The sequence below is a fragment of the Hippocampus zosterae genome, chromosome 18, assembly GCF_025434085.1.
Source record: "Hippocampus zosterae strain Florida chromosome 18, ASM2543408v3, whole genome shotgun sequence".
Classification (NCBI taxonomy): domain Eukaryota; kingdom Metazoa; phylum Chordata; class Actinopteri; order Syngnathiformes; family Syngnathidae; genus Hippocampus; species Hippocampus zosterae.
In genome coordinates, this window is record NC_067468.1 from 6836412 (window position 1) to 6856527 (window position 20116).

The 20116-nt window shown below is 42.0% G+C and overlaps 1 protein-coding gene across 2 annotated transcripts in view; it reads right to left on the bottom strand.

The window, feature by feature from the left end:
- The window catches only part of cntfr (ciliary neurotrophic factor receptor), a 184445-nt gene that overhangs the window by 72752 nt on the left and 91577 nt on the right, over nt 1–20116 (bottom strand). For both annotated transcript variants that reach the window (XM_052050301.1, XM_052050302.1), the window contains exon 4: nt 13101–13334. In XM_052050301.1, the coding sequence (XP_051906261.1) occupies nt 13101–13334 (234 nt within the window). The remainder of the gene's footprint in view (nt 1–13100; nt 13335–20116) is intronic.

The window sequence follows — 20116 nt, forward strand, 5'->3', positions numbered from 1 at the left end:
TTCAGAGATGCTGAAAGAGGGCTGGATTTTATTTTCATTCAACTTTTCAAACTGACCGCTCGCCCACATACAGTATGAACACTTACCAAAACCCAGTCAAACACACCTCTGCATAAATTCACGCCAGTCACATGTATCTTTGTCCTTTTTATTTTTTATTTTTGTATTGTGATACTGTTGCCATACATGTTGTGATGTCAGAAGTCATCATATTGTGAGAGCTCCAGGTGACTTATGAGTTCAGTGAGCTTTGTCATATTTAAATGACATATAGGAGTGTAATAAGCAGAAAATAAATTTACGGGAATAGATTTATGAACAAATACCAGAAATTCTTAAAGAAGCAGACTCGTGTTGAAAGAAATACCATTTCAGCTGTACTCCAGCAAAGTTGTAAATACTAATACTGAAATTCCTACTATTTATGAAGCTTCCTTATAAGCAACATCACATTTTGTTGTGTTTGATTAACATTTGTTGACGTTTATTTTGAAACTACCGGTACGCTCACAGCACATTTCCGTGTCCTGGTTTTGCTTTGGCAGTGTCGATCGATCAATTTCCCCAAATTAGATTTCAGACAGACAGGAAGCCATCTTATTTTACAGACCCTCTAGGAGTTGATTGATGGATGTGTCACGGCAATGCGGTCAAGGACTTTAGAGTCAGTGGGAACAAAATGAAAATGATATCTTCAGTTAATTTGAATGCGATCCATGCGCATTGGTGTTAATGTCTCAAACACTCGACTCAGCAGTCACTTTGAGGTGACAAGCTTCACACTGCGGGTAGATCGGTGGCAGGCTTTTGCACAAAGTGCTTATATACCACTCTATCATTTCCAACAAGTCGATTTACATTTGCATCATTCATTTTGCACGTGCGCTTGATTATGTAAATAACCATTGCTCTCTCGTGTCACCTCTAAGTCTTTTTTTTTTCAAAGATCTGAAATCCCAATTAATTCTCAGTGCTCATTTTGAACTGTTTCAGAATGCTGCCAGAAACACTTCAAATAAATGATCCGTTTTAGTTATCGACTTGTCTCTTACCATTGCGCACTCATCAAACGTACGAGTCGATCGCAGTGTTGTGACACTCCAAAGATTTTACCAACTGTGCAATGCCGTCTGATTAGAATTGGTGACATTTGCATTTTCAAAGTACTTTCAAACTAACGGGGCTTTTTTTTTTCCGGGTATGCAAGAAGAGCAGGTCCACATCGTGACTTGATGGTGGGGGGAAAAAAAAGTGCTTGAATGCTTGTGCGGAAGCAAACATGAAAAAGAATCCTGAATTTGCTCAGGGAAGACATGCAGAATAAGATTAAGTCGAGTGACGCTAATGATGGCAAGAGGGAAACGGCATCATACAAATCTACCCTAAAGCTTCAAATATGCCCCACCCCCCCAAAAAAGAAATTGTTTCCAGTATGATATCTTCTGCAGTGTAGAAATCAGCTAATGATACTTCCGTGAATATTTTATTGAAAGTATATCGGAATAAAAATAGTATATAGTGCATATCTATCTATCTACGGGTGTGGTGTTGATGTTTGCACTGAAGATTGAGAGGAAGAAATTTCATCTATGCTGCATGTCATACATAAAACATATTTCACAATAAAGATGACCTTGACCTTGACGCATCTCTCCACAAAGGCCAATTTGATACAGTTTTCGATAGATAGGGTACAAAACCATTGATGGACAGTTTGATTTGAAACCGGAATGACCATTCCGTACAACTCATTGGGTGAATCAATATGCTACGGTTCAGTTTGAGGGGGTATTAAGCAAGGACTGTTTTTTGTTGTCATTTTATATACCGGTACATTTGAATAACCTTACTGGTACTGAAATATATACTGTATGTTTCCAATAAAACAAAAATTTGATGCACACCTTGATATATTTCAAAGCAGAACGATTTGATTTGAATCAATTCAGTTCACCTTCAAACAAAAACAGATTTTCTGGGACACTACTTTCTGGTTTGTGTATATATATATATATATATATATATATATATATATATATATATATATGTCGCATCTCGCCCATCTCAGCTTTGTTCTAGATGGCGAGATGCGACATATATCGTCAAGGTGCTCTGCTTCCCCAGCACCTGACGCAGACCTTGTTTGGCCGGGCGATGTCTGAGCCGGCATGCCATTCGTTTTATTGTCCCTCATCACTGTATGAGGTAGGCATGAGCGTGAAGGGTCTTGCCCAAGGACCCACACTGGATGGTGTTATGTGCTATTTTTTTTGCCCAGAGCTGTCGAGAAATAGCAAGGGCTTAGAGAGGAGCTGGAGAGAGCCTGGAAGGTAAAGGTGACAGTCGTGCCTGTGGTGGTCGGAGCACTCGGAGCAGTGACCCCCAAACTAGATGAGTGGTTGCAACAGATCCCGAGAACAACATCGGACATCTCAGTCCAGAAAAGTGCAGTGCTGGGAACAGCAAGGATACTGCGCAGAACCCTCAAGCTTCCTGGCCTCTGGTAGAGGACCCGAGCTGAATGGAAGACGGACACCACCCGCTTATCCCGAACAGGTCGCAGGAGGGTACTGGAGCCTATCCCAGCTCACTTCGGGCGGAAGGCAGACTATCGCCTGAACTGGTCGCCAGTCAGTAGCAGCGTACATATAGAGACAGACAAGCATGCACAGCCACATCGACACCGTCACAGAGTGGGAACCGATCGCATGCTGCCCACACACAAGTCGGGCAAGTGTACCACTACACCATCAGAGCCACCATATATACATATATATATATATGTGTGTGTGTGTGTGTGTGTGGATCTGCACAAGCATATGCGCAGGCCTACACGAAAGGACCACTGCTACCACTACTGTCCCCACACAAACACACAACCCGCATTCTTGTCCTGCCAAAACCAACATCTCTTTGTTTTTCCACAATAAGCAATGTTCATTTGGACACGGGAGCCGTGTTTGTGTGGGACTCCTTTCATCTGCCGGCCGCAACATGTGTGTGTCCATGCGTATAACTGCGGGTATGTGCAGGACAGCACGTTTGTTTGTTTGATTACCAAGGAGTCGGTGTTTATTTCTCCTGCACCCAAGTGAAGTTTTTACTTTCCTCTCCTTCCGGTTTGTCTTTCACATGAAGCATTCTAATTGTAAATTGCAGTCTGTTTTTATTGTGAATACAATCACAGGGCGGCCCTAACTATTGGCTCAATTAAAAAAAAATAGCTTCATGAGACCTCGAAATGCATAATTAAACTGCAGATGTCTTTATGGACTTCCTTCTGTACTTCTTTGTCACTCTCTTGCTGGCATGACCACTTTCCCTTCCTGTCTGTTCCCATGCTGTTCCGTGAGTGCTCCCATCCTTCGGGAACATCCCATTTAGCCACAGTCCAGACTCACAGCTGCCCTGTCCCCAGAGATTGCACCACGGTGTAATTGAGACTTCTGCGAGTGGACAGAATTGCTGGAGCGACTAGGCTCCTTCAGAAAGATATCCTTTATTCATCACAGGCGCTGTTGGAGTGGGCGTGCGGCAATTGGAATGTTTTTGGTTGGACTCTCAAGTATCCTCGAGGAAGATACTGAGCCCCAAATGATGCCTCATCACTGTGGAACTAATAGGGAATAATACGGAAGTCAAAATGGGCAGTCACAGAAAACCGAATTATTGCATCTCACCAAGCATTCTCAAACTATTTAAGCTTGATAGATTATTGACTTTGAGCATGCTTGGAATACTAAAATGCCACTGGCCAGTGACTGCAGAAATCCAAACCTCATTTTAACATGAGCAGTAAAACATCCCCTCAGCTAAACATATTTTGTTTCACCGCCGTGGCTCTGTTCCAGTGCACTTGAGAGCCCTGATCTCAACCCCATCTTAACCTTTTTGAGATGAACCACAGAGGTCACATATAATAATGCACAAGACGAGTGAAAGGAGAATGCAACTTCAAATGACTAATGATTTAAAAACCTGTTGGGTAGAATTTACAGATGATCCTAACCTATATCGTAAGAGCGCAAGTATTGTTCTACAGCTGTATGGCTCGCCAAAGTTGGCTGCTTGCTCGCCCCAAACGGGCCACGTCATGAACGTTTGGCATCCCTTCGGAAGGAATTGAGAGACATTTTACAGATGTAGCATGTGCCTCATTCAGCACTTTGGATATCAAAATCGGATAGTCAGTCAGAGACAATCTCCACTCCTAAGAAACAAAACATAAAAACAAGAAATGACCTGAATTGAATGCTAACTTCTCGTTTTATTTCGAAGCGTGAAATCACATTAGGAGCTAGTCCATTACGCACAAACGCACACACCAGGTCAGGAATATGCAGAAGCAAATGTGGTGGTGATGCACACAAATGAACATGCTTCAATGGACAACATGCATGTTAAGGTCCATACGCACAAAGAGCAATTGTTTTCTCTCTTGGACATAAATTGCAATTATTTCTGCTCTTGTTCTATTTTTTTTTTCATTTTATTTCAGGCTTTCTCGTGTTATTGTTTTGTCAAAGCAAGAACCACCGCTCATTCATTCATTTATGATCTCTGACAGAAGATGTTTAATGAGATCAAGGCTCATGGCACCTCCAGCACCTTGACAGCTCAAATATTCACTTTCACTTTTGACAATTGTACAGCGTCAAAGAAAGAAGCACATTCCTTTTTTTTTTTAATATACGATCCAATAAATGGCAAAGAATGGCCAAGTTGAACTTATTTGAAGGCCAAATTATTTATGTATTTATTTTTTTAACTTTATTATTACTAAGACAGATTACTAAGACTAAGGCATTCTGAACACAGAGTATTTGATAACGCTGCATGAAACGAATCGTATAGCTGTTAATGGCTACAATAAGAAGCTTCCATGGTTAGGTCAAATCCAAGAAGTCAAGTTTCTGTCCTACCCGAAACCCGAATTTTTGCCTGTGTGTATTTAGATCGAGTTGTAAAATTGCAGCGGGGACATAAAACTCAAGCGTTCCATTTTGAGAAAACATTAAACAAATGTGACAAGATTAGCTTAATTGCTGAGCGGGAGTGGTTGTCTCTTTTCCTTTATCATTTGTTATGTTTTTCTACTCGCACACACACGCACGAACGCACACCCAGAAATATATTTGTCCGTCTCAGTCGGTCTGCCTGATTTGATTGACGTCAATAGAGCAAACCCAGCCTCTCTGCTGGAGTCAAGGCCAGAGGGAATAGTTTCTGGTCAGTCCTTATTTTTCCGTGTCGTCCTGTTATTCTTTCACTTGCCCACTGCCATCCCCCCATCCCCACACACACATACACACAAAGACCAAACCTTTACCTGGAGTATACAAGGCACAAAAATCAAAAAGCATACAAAACTAAGTGATGACTCATTGCTAAGCACATTTAAAAAGGTCATCAAAATAGAGAAAGTGAACCAATTTGCCTTATTCCACGTGTTCAACCCAATGAAGAAATATTTGCTCAAAATTGTGAGAAATGTATGTAAAAAAATAAATACATAAAAACAGAATCCAGAAAAGGTACAAGACAGTGTTGATGGACCAAAGCGATGGGGGATGCGGCGAGCAATTACTTAAAAAACCCTCTGCGAATAGTCAAATGTTAACATTTTTTTGCATCAACATATTCAACAAAACGCAACTCGTAATGTATTTTTGTTTGAAAGGGATATTACGAGCAATACGTGTCACTTATGTCCGCGCCATTTCTTGCTTGTCCTCTGCTTCCTCAGCTGAGCTCTACTTTCGCCAAATGTTATTTTTTCATTCTCACTCTGTGAAATGTAACCTTCATTGTACCTAGCGACCCGGATCCAAACAATTACGAACAGGAAACCCCAACTGAAGTGTTTTTAAACTCTGAGTGTTCGATAACAGCGTAAAGCCACAGAAAGCAAAAGAGGAACACATTTCATTAAAAAAGGTTCCAAATTGAAACGGTAATTTAAAACAGACAAACGGGTTGGTGTAGGATGATGAGAAGAAAGGGGGACTACAGCGACCGAGATGAAAGTAAAGAGCTCAGGGGTTCAATTCCAGCTCCGGCCTCCCTGTGTGGAGTTTGCATGTTCTCCCTGAGCCTGCGTGGGTTTTCTCCGGGTGCTCCGGTTTCCTCCCACATTCCAAAAACATCCGTGGCAGGCTGATTGAACACTCTAAATTGTCCCAAGGTGTGAGTGTGAGCGCAGATTGTTCGCGTCTGTGTGCGCTGCAATTGGCTAGCAATTGGTTCAGGGTGTCCCCCGCCGACTGCCCGAAGACGGCTGGGATAGGCTCCAGCACCTCCCGCGTTGTGTGGATAAGCGGATTTGAAAATGAATGAATGAATGATTGAACAAGATGTTGGGGGGATAGAGGAAAAGAAGTATGGAAGCTCAAAAAATAAGATATGGAGCTGAAAAAGTCCTGCTGGTCTGCTACTAATAATACTTGTAAACAGACAGGCGATCAGCTCCAGAAGTACTTCGCTGTCTTTAATGATTGAATGCTATACCATCTCTCTTTGAAACAGCAGCATCGAGAGAAGAAGAGGGAAAACAATCTGTCTGCCAGACTACTCCCAATATCCAACTCACATCAAGAGGCCAAAGCACAAAATGGCCTCTATTTTTTTTTATTTCAAATTTTTATGTTTCCCTCATAGCTTGCATTGACTCTTTAAGCGGACCTATTTTCCCATTTGTTATTGTTGTACGCGACAATAAAGTGATATGTCAGCTGCAGTTTTCCTGCATATCGAGAAAAAAAACAGAGGTCAACAAAATCGGGAGAGAAATGTGTCGTGCAAAAAAAAAAAGAAGAAAAAAGAAATGAGGCGGTGGGGATGGAGGGGAGTAGAAATGCATGGTGAATACAGTACAGTATTCCAGTATACAATGTATAAAATGCAATTTACCCTGATATTTAAAAACAAAAAGCTTTTACACGTTAACTACTATGTGTATAAGTTATAGAATTTGACACTAAAAATGTAACTTGAAAAGCTGAAATAATAAAATGAACACAATGAAAGTGGCTAGATAAATAGTAATTTGAGACAGCCTCCGCATTTGTGACTAAGTAGCTCAAGTTCAGCATTGGGGGCGACCTTACATTCCTTTAGGTATACATTGGAATGGATTAGATTAATTTTCATGACTGGTCATCTCAAATTAAAACGTGTCACAAGAAAGAAAGAAACAAGGCCCTAGAGAGTGAGAGAGAGAGAGAGAAAGGCAAATTCATTTCCAGGGCCATTTTCATCCTTCAGGCAGGTATTTTCTGTTTACGGTGATCGACAGAAGAGTGGGCGAAGCAAGGGGAGTAATTAAAAAGTAAGAGGAGTGGTGGTTCTCACAGTAGTCTCGTATGTGGGGCCAAACACTTCCTGGTTTGAACAAGAAGTCCCAGATGAGACGGAACTTTATACGTGCACCCTCCCTATAGCAATCTGCCTGCCAAGATACAAGACAAATCCATTACCCGGCGATGTAGCACAAGTCCCTTGGGTGGTCATGTGTGTGTGTTTCCGACCATGCATATACACACAAATACAATCGGCCCAGGGAAACCAAATTTAAATAATCTGGCATGTGACAGTGCCGTTGTGACAAAAGGCAATGTGGATTCATTTTACAAGGGAACCCAGTACACCTTCAACTCGTTCTTGTTGGAAGGAACCTGTTGGATTTAAGGTTGAAGTTTTTGTTAAAGTAATGAAAAGGCGATTGTGTCTGAACATGAAGTGAGGAAAAAAGAAATTACATGTTTTTTAGCTGTGGTTACAAATGACACCTGAGCAGTGTTGCTATGAGAATCCTGGATCTAGTCTTAGTCATTTTAATGAGAAATTTTGTTCTGAGTCAACTCTAAATGCTTCTTTGTTCCCCAAGACTTTTGTTCCTATTTTCAAACGTCTCTGTTTATGTAGAGGCAAAACTGGATGGGATCAAATACCAAGTACCGTATTTTCCGATTGTAAATTGCTCCGAATTATAATCGCAAAGCCATTAAATTCATAATAAAGAAAAAAAACATATAAGTCACACTAGAGCAGGGGTGCCCAAACCTTTTGGATCGAAGATCTACTTTTTGATCAACTAACCTCACGGGATCTACCCTTACCGGCGCGCGCACGCAGGCACAAACACACACACACACACACACACACACACACACACACACACACACACACACACACACACACACACACACAAATTTAAGATTTACCTGCGTTATTTTATTTTTTAAATATATTTTTTTAGTGAAAATTAGACTGATTAGTGTGCAGTGTATATTAACACAAAAAAAATATTACTAACATGTACAAAGACACACAAATGGTTGGTTGTTTTTTTTCTTCTCGACACTCCTCGGATCTACTTGGATCATCTACCGGTAGATCAGGATCTACCTAATGGGCACCCCTGCACTAGAGTATAAGACGCAAATGTATTTGATAAAATCCAACACCAAGAACAGACATGTCACCTAGAAAGGCAATTTAAAAATAAAATAGAGAATAAGAGGCTGACGATATGCGAACGTTACATAACGTATAAACAATGAATTGAAAAGGTACCATCATTACGAATTATTCAGATAACTTTCGAATAAAAAAACAAAACATGCTAACAGGATTATGAGACCATCAATTTGACTCCAAATAACTAAATCTAATGACATCTTCATCCTCTGTGTCACCTTTAAACAACTCCGGAGGTAGAAGATGCAGAGCTTCCTCTTCTACATCGCTTACATCAGACTCATCATCGATTTATCAACACAGGCCTAGAGTGCTCTCTTGTGGTTTCATGTGAAAATAACACGTGAAATGATACAATAATGTGTGAATGAATTCACACATAACTTCCGGAGTATAAATCACCTCTGCAGTGATTTATAATCCGGAAAATACGGTAATAGTAATTATCAGCATGAAAATTAAACACCCAAATCAAATATAGATTAAAAAAAAAGACTACACATAACCCACATGTGTTAGCCAAGAAATCATATTTTAAGTACCCCCTGCTGGACGGTGTGCAGCTAAGGTGACTTGGTCTGAAATTAGTGCTACGTAACTGGCAGGTTGCCTGACTTCCTCACTGCATGAGCAGTTGACCTGCAAGTTACTGCTGGTTCACTGCTCAGATGTCCTCCAGGCCAAATATCAGACTTCCCCAGCAGCTTTGCTCGCCGAATGGCGGTGCATGGGGAGATTGTGTGTCCTGTGGACTGACTGCATGACAGGTCAGTGGGGTGAGTGGCTGGATATACGACCCACTGCGCTTGATATTGTGTTAGCTGTGAGGCTGAATAACTGGGTGGGTGCAGCCAAGTGGTGGTGCTATAAATTTCTGAGCTGACATCTACTGAGGACAGCAATAGATAGAAGAATGGGGAGAGAAAAACACCTGACCGTCGCAGGGCAGTAATCATTTCCCCAGTTATGACAGCAGGGCAGGGTTAATTTCATCAACAAACTGTATCGTTTTATGACATCTTGCTTATTAAAATATAATGGTCATAAACTGCCGCGACACACATTTTCAATAAATGAAACGCTATCGCTGCCCCATTCTATATCGTGTCATTTCAAACAATTATGTCTTTTGATGCTATCAAATACGGAATGTGCATGTGTGAGCTTTGTTTCATTGACATTTTGTTTTTCAACAGGTACCAATTGACCATGGTTGATGCCAGGCATCATGTGAACGGAACAATCTCAAAAATGCACACATACCATCTACAGTAGTCCAATTTGCACGAATCCAAATATGAAAGAAACCCATATCACTTTTTTTTTTTTTAATGTCTGTGTTTGACGCACTTGACAGCTGAAAATGGGCCAAAAAGGTCTTCCTTTCAACAGCTGTGACATCTTTCTTGGAGATTGTCTTTTGAGCTGACGTTGTTTTGGGAACATGATTGATTGCTCAAAGCAGCACAGTGTGCCCGCTGCCTCACAGTTCTGCCATTCGTTTTCCCAAATTCTAAAAGCATGCATCTTCGATTCACTGAAGACTCAAATGAATGTGGGTGTGAATCATTGTTGTCTATTATGTGCACTGTGATTGCCTGGTAGACCTTGAGTATATGTTGCCTCTCATCGAAAGTCAACTTGGACAGGCTGCAGCTCCCCAGCTAAAATGGATAAAATAGCATTTTGCTGAAAAACCTTTTGAGTTGTCCTGTGCCAAATCACCCAATCAAGCAGATTTTGATTTTAACTCGAGAGATGACATTTCATGAAAAAAAAGTGGCCCAAAAAGTCCACATCAAGAAGATTTGGAATTCCTATTGAATTCCTTTTCCAACAAAACCTGTTTTGTGAAGATTGACCGAGTAGTTCCTGAGATATAAAGCTTCAAAAAAGATGGCCACCCCCTTTTTTGCAGAACATGTTCAAATTTGGTGGGCCGTAGCTCCCAAACCACTGCTCCGATCGATCTAAAATTTCTGATTTAGTGTTCTGCCATCATCATCAACAAGTACACCAAGTCTCATTGAAATAAAAATCTGCTTGGTTATAATATTCAGATTTGGTATGGAAAAACACTTTACGCTATTATTGAAGTACTATTTTACATCCAGGAGCTGTCTTAAACCATGCATTTGTGGTTACAGCATAGGTGCCCAATTTAGCCTTGAATCCCGATAGACAAATCAGAAAGGTCACCATTTAACATGCTAATTGAGTTTTGGTTGTGCGGCACCTTATTCTAAAAAACAGAAAGAATTGGACACGTGAGGGAAAGGACATAGTTTGAGGAAAACACAGTGTTTCCGAAAAAAAAAAAAAAAGATTGTGAAGACTTAAAAAAAACAGACAGATGGTTCTTTGTTATCCTCTTGATAACACTGTGCGTTAAACATAACAAGCCCCTGGTGTGAGTAATAAACGCTGCATAAAATGGTGCTATCGTCACGACGGTAATCACGACAAGTGTAGCCTGTCGAGCTGTAGCTGTGCAACACTTTTTAGCCGAGGCGGCGCTTTACAAACACACAAATGGAACTCCGTTGTGACAGCAACAAACATAAACCTAAACTATTATTAGGACAATTACAATGACAACTACCAAGGAGTAAAAAGGGTTACATGCACAAACTTGGAAATGACCCTCTCTGAATAATTGCACAATGCAAATGGCACTGGCTCCCTCTATTAATCACGCACCCACACACACACACACACACACACACACACTGACACACACATGCGCACGCACGCACACTCGTGCTTGAGACCACCACAAGTGTCATTATGCTGCACAAAATTACGAGCGGTGAAAAGACATTTTACCATGCATCTCACTCACCCGTTTGCATCATTCATCCTCATGACATGATGTAGCATCACATAAAATGCTCAGCAATTGGGTATGATTGCAGCAGTTGGCAATTCATCATTTCCAGTGAGATTAACCCAACTGTCGCGCCTCCATACTGACTCATTCGTCACATATTTGCATGGAAACGTGACATGTGCTACCGTTTGCATGTACTCGCACGGTATTCATGACTCATTCTCGGATGCGTGAGCTTTAAGATGACAGGCGCACGGAGTAATAATAACCTTCGCCATCTCAGTGCGGAGCTGATTGTGCCACGTGCTTTCATCTTACCTTTAATTTCAACGCATCATCATTTGCATTGCCTTTATGCACACTATCTGGTTGACCTTGCCCTGAGGTTATTGCTTTATTAGAAGTCGAAAAAATAGAAAGATCACAATATGTTCAAGTGGATCTATTCAGTGCCAGGGAAGTGATGAATGAAGCCGCCCCAAAGTCTGTCATTTTTGGCGGTGCTATGAAGTAGCGGGGCCATATGATTGATGCTTAACAGATATTAGCTTGTACCCTCTCGAAAGGTAGCAGCTGCCTAATAATCCCGGTGTTCTTGGGGGACCTCATGTTTAAATTTGATTTAAAATCTCTCAACTGGTTGCGTTGCCTTCAAAAAGCTAATTTTGTGTTCAAATTTAAACAAAGGCGCACACTCGTGTTCTTTCGGTTGACCGTTGTTCTCAAAGAGTGACGTTTATTTACTGAACTTTATCTGAGAGGAGATCAATATTTGTACGTACGGTATACTCGTGCCGAGATGCTGATCTCAGTTGATTTGTCTGCAAATGGTTATTAAATTAGGAATGGCATGTGCAACAGGCAAAATTGCGTGGATTCAAGTTTGCACTTGCTGCACGGAGAAGAGGTGCTGATATCACATATTGTCGGCTGGCTTCAATAAAAAGAACGAACTGCTACTTTGAGACGCAACGGAATGGGAGGGGAACAGACGGGCACTTAAAAAAAAAGAGTATATGGGTTTGCGACAGATTTGTGTTCGTTGTTAAATTTGATCAGGGTCTAGGGTACCCAATGGTGCCATTGGGAACCAAATTAAACTAACCAAACTTGTCCACATTTTTTGGGTGAAAACAGGAAGAGGATTTATATTAAAATTATCATTTTTCAAGCCGCTTATTCTTACAAGGGCCGCGGTGATGTTGGAACCTATCCCAGCCGTCTTCGGGCAGTCTGCGGCGTACACCCCGAACTGGCTGCCAGCCAATCCCAGGGCACACAGAGATCAACCACAATTCGCGCTCACAGTCACACCGAAGGAAAATTTAGAGTGTTCCATCAATCTGCCATGAAAGTTTTTGGAGTGTGGGAGGAAACTGTAATACCCAGGAAAAACCCACACAGGCACCGGGAGAACATGCAAACTCCACACAGGAATGCCAGACCCGGAATTGAACCCACGACCTCTGCACCGTTAACCAGCCGACCACCGTGCCGTCAAAAGAATGAAATGGTCTTAAAAAGTACATTCCACATAACCCCGTTTAGCCAGAATCCAGTTCATACTGCAAGCTTTGTGGAAGCATAAATGTAATGGTTCTCATTTCTTAATATAGAGTATAAGCATGTTTTACTTGTATGAGAGGCATTTTCATTGCACAATATGGATACATCAATTTGGTCTGTTGTTTACTCTCTGCAGAAGCAATAACCAAAGTGCCCTGCCGGGATGATTAAAGAGTCATGACTGTTTGGCAAGCAATATTTGGCGGACAATTGTCTGGGTACTTACTGCCGATGCGGAGGTTGATGGTGTCACGTCTCTCTCCGTTTGGGTTCTGAAAGCAGCTGTAGAGGCCATTGTGACCCAGGTCCACTTGGGTCAGTATCAGCCTCGGGCCTTCTAGACGGTGCTGGGCCTTCACGTCCGTCCCGTTCACCTTCCACGACACTGATGCGTCATTGTCCAGGGAGCCGCATTGCATGGTGACATCACTGCCCATTCGCTCGTACTGGTTTCTGGCAACTTGAGACACAGAAAAGCAACCGTTCAACTTTTCCGAATAATTACAACTCAAATTACATGGCCACGAGGAAACTATCTGTCACAATTATTGCTCATTTGTCAGCATTAATAAGGACATCACCTACAGTCAGAAAATGGGAGGACATGAGTTATTTCTCTCCTTGCAGCAATATCAGCTTTGACTCTTCCGGGAACACTTTCAGCAAGACTTTCACGTGTTTCTGTGTGTGTGTGTGTGTGTGTGTGTGTGTGTGTGTGTGTGTGCGCGCCCGTGGTAATTTGTTGCATATTCATGCAGACATTTTTTTTTTTAGCAGAGTCGTGCTAGAACTGTGGCCTCAAAGTTGGAAGAATAAAATTGTTGGCAGAGTCATACCAGAACTGTGGCCTGAAATATTTTGGTATGCTTGGAAAAAAAATTAAAAGCGGTATTTAGAGGTTGAGGAATTGAAATGCTTTTGCGTATTATCATCATGCCCTTGTCAGTAGGTTGGAATGATGTCAGGAATGTAGCCTCCAGGATTAAGAGATAGATGTGAGCCTAATGGGAGTTTTGGTTAAGAAGGTGCACTTTAGAGGCCCCACGGGGACGCGTCGGGACCACACAAAGTGAAGATGTTAGATTAACATTTGAATACGAAGGATCAACAGCTCAACAAAGCCCAACAACGAAACATTGATCCTTGTCTTTGCAAAACTTTTTGTCCGGACAGAAAAGACAAGACAAGTGGGATCAAATGTTGTCGAGGTGTAGCTCCCTTCTCTCCGTGTCCTCTGACATGCCTCTTAACACGACGGATACAGATGTCAGCCACTGTTTCATGTATATTTCATGTGCCGTAACACATCCATTTATATTTAATGTGGAAAATCTCTACCTCCATTAACATTGACGAGACATAATTTGTTGTCCCGTTTCCGTTTTCCGCTTCCCCTCTGAGCCGTGCATTGGCCCCTTGACCTACGCATCACTTGATTCCTGCCCTTGGAGTCACGCCTTTTCTACCATTATCATTCTTCACCCTGTTGCCTTTGCCAATTTGTTTGAGTCACAGTCAAAATAATGCGTGCAACATGAGTGGCATGACTTCCCAATTTGGTTTGATCTCCCACACTCTATCAAAGGGGGAAATATGTGGCTTTATTTACATAAAAAAATTATTTCCATCACCATAAAAGCAGTCAGACTTTGATGTTCAGCTTTGATGCAGATGCTGGTGTCCTTGTTAGTGGAGAACAGAGGCAAAAGTCTTCTCGAGGACAGTTGAGTCACTTCAAAACTGTACAAAAAAAATGACCGTGAGTTGGATGGAGGGACGGATGGAAGGGCTTATTGGTTCGGCAGATGCAGTGGTACAGTAATCCCTCATTTATCGCCGTTAATGGGGACCAAAACCACCAGCGATAAACGAAAATCCGCGAAGTAGCGACCAATAAACATATTAACCCTTGGGACATGTTTAAAATGAACTGACTGTACACCTGCTAATGAGAACCTTCAAAAAACTGTCATAAAAATGTAATATATTCATATTGTTTCACTTCCACTGTGTTAAATCTTTTCAACAACTTCGGACCTAATCATAGACATAACGTTTTTCATTATTTCTTTATAGATATTTTTATGTTTTATGCCTTTTTTTGTCAGAGGAAGCCATGATTTTTTAAATGAGAAAAAGCACAAAATATGCCATATTTTCAAAAATAAGATGAAAAGTGGAATATGTGGGATGAGGTTATTACAGACTTGATGAGGTCAATATTTGATAACAAAATTGATTTTAAGGCATTTTTATCTTTGGTGTAAACTTACACCTCTTAGGTTAATTCCCAAAAAGGGAACCTTCATAAAAGTGTCATAAAAATGTAGCATTAAAAAAAATAAAAAAAAAAGTCTACAAAAAGTCCGCAAGCGGTCCGCGAGAAGCTGCAAAACAAGAGCGAGTCACATCGAGCAACATATACAGTACTGTACTCCATGTATATAATTATATAAAAAAAAAAAAAAAAATCCTAATCTCACCCCTCGGGTGGTGTCCGTCCCTCATTCAGCTCGGGTCCTCTACCAGAGGCCAGGAAGCTTGAGGGTTCTGCGCAGTATCCTTGCTGTTCCCAGCACTGCACATTCCTGGACTGAGATGTCCGATGTTGTTCCCGGGATCTGTTGCAACCACTCATCTAGTTTGGGGGTCACTGCCCCGAGTGCTCCGCCCACCACGGGCACGACTGTCACCTTTACCTTCCAGGCTCTCTCCAGCTCCTCTCGGAGCCCTTGGTATTTCTCGAGTTTCTCATGTTCCTTCTTCCTGATGTTTCCATCACTTGGGACCGCTACATCCACTACAACGGCTTTCCTCTGCCCTTTATCTATGATCAGGATATCTGGTTGGTTCGCCATTACCATCTTGTCAGTCTGGATCTGGAAGTCCCACAGGATCTTCGCTCTGTCATTCTCCACCACCTTCGGAGGTGTTTCCCATTTTGACCTTGGGGTTTCCAGTCCATACTCCGCACAGATGTTTCGGTAGACTATGCCAGCCCCCTGGTTATGGCGTTCCATGTAGGCTTTCCCTGCCAGCATCTTACACCCTGCAGTTATGTGTTGGATCGTCTCAGGTGCCTCTTTGCGCAACCTACACCTTGGGTCTTGTCTGGTATGGTATATCTGGGCCTCGTTGGCTCTGGTGCTCAAGGCCTGCTTCTGAGCAGCCAGGATGAGTGCCTCTGTGCTGCCCTTCAGGCCAGCCCTCTCTAGCCACTGATAGGACTTCTTGAAATCAGCCACTTCAGTTATGGTCAGGTGGGACATCCCGTGTAGGAGCTTGTCCTCCCATGATGGTCCCTCTTCCAGGGCATCATCTTCTGTTCCCCATTGTCTGAGACATTCTCTGAGTACGTCATCCGTTGGAGCCTTCTCCTTAATGTATTCATGGAGCTTGGATGTTTCATCCTGGACAGTGGCTCTCACACTCACTAGTCCCCAGCCTCCTTACTTTTGGCTTGCGTACAGTCTCAGGGTGCTGGATTTGGGATGGAACCCTCCATGCATGGTTAGGAGCTTTCGGGTCTGAATGTATTCATCAAGGTGCTCTGGTTCCCCAGCACCTGACGCAGACCTTGTTTGGCCGGGCGACGTCTGAGCCGGCATGTCATTCGTTTTACTGTCTCTCATCATTGTAAGAGGTAGGCATTAGCGTGAAGGATCTTGCCCAAGGACCCACACATATATATATATATATATATAATGAATATGTTTTATTATTATTCATCTATCTCACCTCCCGTGCTGAGGTTCAGACAGGTGTATCATGTGAGATGTGTCATGTGCATTCTCCGTTATCTCGGCTTCTTGTCTTTGTTTCTTGCCTGATGAGTTATTCTCATCGCCTTTGGGTGCCTCTGTTCCTCTTATCTTGTTCTCACTCCGTCTTTCTCTCTGCTCACCTTCCCTCTCCCTTCTCCATCATTCTTTGACCCCCCCACCTCCACCTTGAAACACCTCTCTATATTCTGCTGAAATGCTTGTATTCATCAAGTATTTGTCGAAAATTTGACATTAAGGAAAAGCCAAATATTACAAACCGTAACACGGTGTAACAGATGCGCGAATGAAGAAACTCACTCATCCGCACCGACTCCTACATTGTGCTGCATAATGCCCTCATACCTCATCACCATACGAGCAAGTAGGGCTAATAACCATAATGGCATTCAGCTCAAGTGCTATTGATCTTTTTGTAATAGACAGGGCATTGTTAGTTGCATAAGAACAATGTTATGAGCAATCAAACGCGAATGAAAATCATTAACGTCCTTCACAAAGTTCAAAGTCTCCGAGACACAAACCAGCGGCGGTAATACAGATTTTCTTTGACGAATGTTGTAAACTAAACAGCCACAAGAAGTTGCATTTTCTTCATACTGTTGTGAAGTCGATTTTGTTTGCTACCAACATTGTAAAAACAATAAAATGCAAGAGATATATTATTAACCAATCCGTATATTTTATAGCAAAGATCCTCATTAGAGTCGCAGGACAGCTGGAGCCTGACTTTGGGTGAGAGGCACTACGCTACAAACTGGTTGCAAGCCAGGTCAAAAACAACAAACTAATTACAGATCATCCAAGTATAAAAATTCACTTTCAGAACCATTTAGCATAAATTTTAAAAAGATAGATTACTGACATATTTATATATCTCACAATAGTACAATTATCCAAAGTATTAAGGACCGCCATGACACAGAGCTGTAAAGTGTCATGGCATTTGTTTATTCTATGATGAATCAAGGTTGCATCAGCACACAGGTACCGTCACGGCAATTTCAGTCAAAATAATCTGGCGATGAAACTTCACACTAGAAGCTACCCCTTTTTTTTTTCCTCGCAGCTGAATCAATGAAATTTACTGGCGAACAGGGTTAGCCTCTAGTCGTTAGCTTTCCACTAACATCAGACTTTTCTGCTAGCTTTCACTGCGCATGCATGAGATAACCGTTACTGGAACATATTAACAAATTGAGTTGGCTTGTGGTCAAACATATGTCGCAAGAGGCATTTTTGCCTGTTATTCAACCGATGTATCTGAAACAATTAATGAGTGTCACAAGCTCTTTTTCAATAATTTCCAGAACAAAATACGGCCACTCTGTACCATCTGGTGTTTCTGCAATTACATTTCCGTTCATACCAAAGGTCACTTCAGGTTTTTTTTTTTTTTTTGAGTGGGGAGGGGGCGTGGTATGATCTTAACATTAATGTTTTTTGGAATTTGAGAGAAATCCAGAGGAGCCAACGAAAATCCACGAAAAAAAAAAAAACAGGCATCACTGTCGGGGCGGTCTCCTAGTGCCCACTTCACCGCACTGATCTGTGATGGCCTCGGCCAACTTTTCTTCATCCACCTGTGGAGGTCTGCTTCCAGTTCCTTATAAACATACTTTGCAGGTGTCTGTAACAATACATACACTTGGTGTAGCCCGCCACTGCACACAGATTCGTGCTGGGCACAAATATAGAGCCCCTAGTGTGTAGTCATGGTTTAAAGCTTTTCATGAATGCCAAGTACTGTATATTATGTATGAATTCTACAGGTTCACCCTGGGGTGTTAGTGGCCACTTGATTTTTCACCCACACGCTGTTCATTGTAGTTGATATGCAGTGTTACCACTGGTCTTTCCAGAGTGCAGCATTAATGTGCTGTAAGGTCAACGGTGCTCAGACCTGCCGCACATTACAAGCACATCTACCCAGAGGTTACCTAAAGAACACACGAACACACAGCCAGATAACCATTTGCTGCTTATTCATTCAACATACAGTGAAGGACGATGGGCTTTTTTTTTAACACTTGCAACTAGCCCTCAATTTGTACCTGAGATTTGCATGTCATTAAGATAATATAAAAAAAAAAACGTCCACCACTCTTGTAGGACTGCACATTCTTGCTAATTCTGTCTGCAACCTACATGTCAAGGTAAAGGCCATAAATAATTCCAGTCAATAAAATACACTATTAGGGCGGCCCGGTAGCCCAGTGGTTAGCACGTCGGCTTCACAGTGCAGAGGTACCGGGTTCGATTCCAGCTCCGGCTTCCCAGTGTGGAGTTTGCATGTTCTCCCCGGGCCTGCGTGGGTTTTCTCCGGGTGCCACATTCCAAAAACATGTGTGGCAGGCTGATTGAACACTCTAAATTGTCCCTAGGTGTGAGTGTGAGTGTGAGCGTGGATGGTTGTTCATCTCTGTGTGCCCTGTGATTGGCTGGCAACCGATTCAGCGTGTCACCCTCCTGCTGCCCAAAGACAGCTGGGATAGGCTCCAGCACCCCCCGCGACCCTAGTGAGGATCAAGCGGTTCGGAAGATGAATGAATGAATGAAAAAACCCTATTGCAGCATGGGCCGCTATTGAACCAGTAGGACAACATCAAGGAGCTTGATGTTGTTGTTTGTCACTTAGCTTGTATTTTGTTCCCTGAGTTTCTGTCCGTCTTTGTTGGGTCATTGTGAGCTGTGAGGATGTGAGCATACGTGTGCTCCTGTCATTGTTTTGTTTCCTGTTATAGTTTGGTTTGATACTTGTGATTTCCAGGCATTTTTTTGACTACTTTGACTTAGTGTTTTTTTTTTTCCATTGTACTGCTGTGTGTATTTTTGTTCAATACATTTTGGTCAATCCACCCTGCTTCTCTCTGCTTTTTGGGGTCCTCCAACTACCATCATGAAAAATGTGACAGAACCTTTTTCAATTCTGGACTTACTTCCTTGCTACATGATTATTATTTTTCTCAAGGCAATGTTTTTAGATATAATTCTTTTTATTTTTTTTTGAAGTAAAATTTTCAATTTGGGAAAGTCCAGTGTGCTACTAAGCTTGCCAGTTAGCCTGCCAAAATGAACTGTAATTTCATGTGAAATGACACTAACAAAGTGGTGCTGTCCAGCTCAATTACCAACATTAAATGTTAATTTTACCCTAGAAAAATGTTCCCGAGTACATTTTAGTCTTTTCCGAGCTGTAATGCACGTCCACACACACGCGCAGACCAATATTCACATTGTTACACATTGTTGGTTTTTGCATCTATCCAACATTGCCTCCACTAGATTAGATCAGTGATTTATTTTCATTTTGGAGCACCAACTGTGCACCCAAAAATCTCAAAGCTGTGCGTGTGCAGTGTGTGACTCGCTCAATCATTCCGCATCTGTGATTTCAGTTGTTTGTGCACGCACGTTATCAGCGAGTCTGGACAAGAAATCATTGCCAAGTTATGGCATG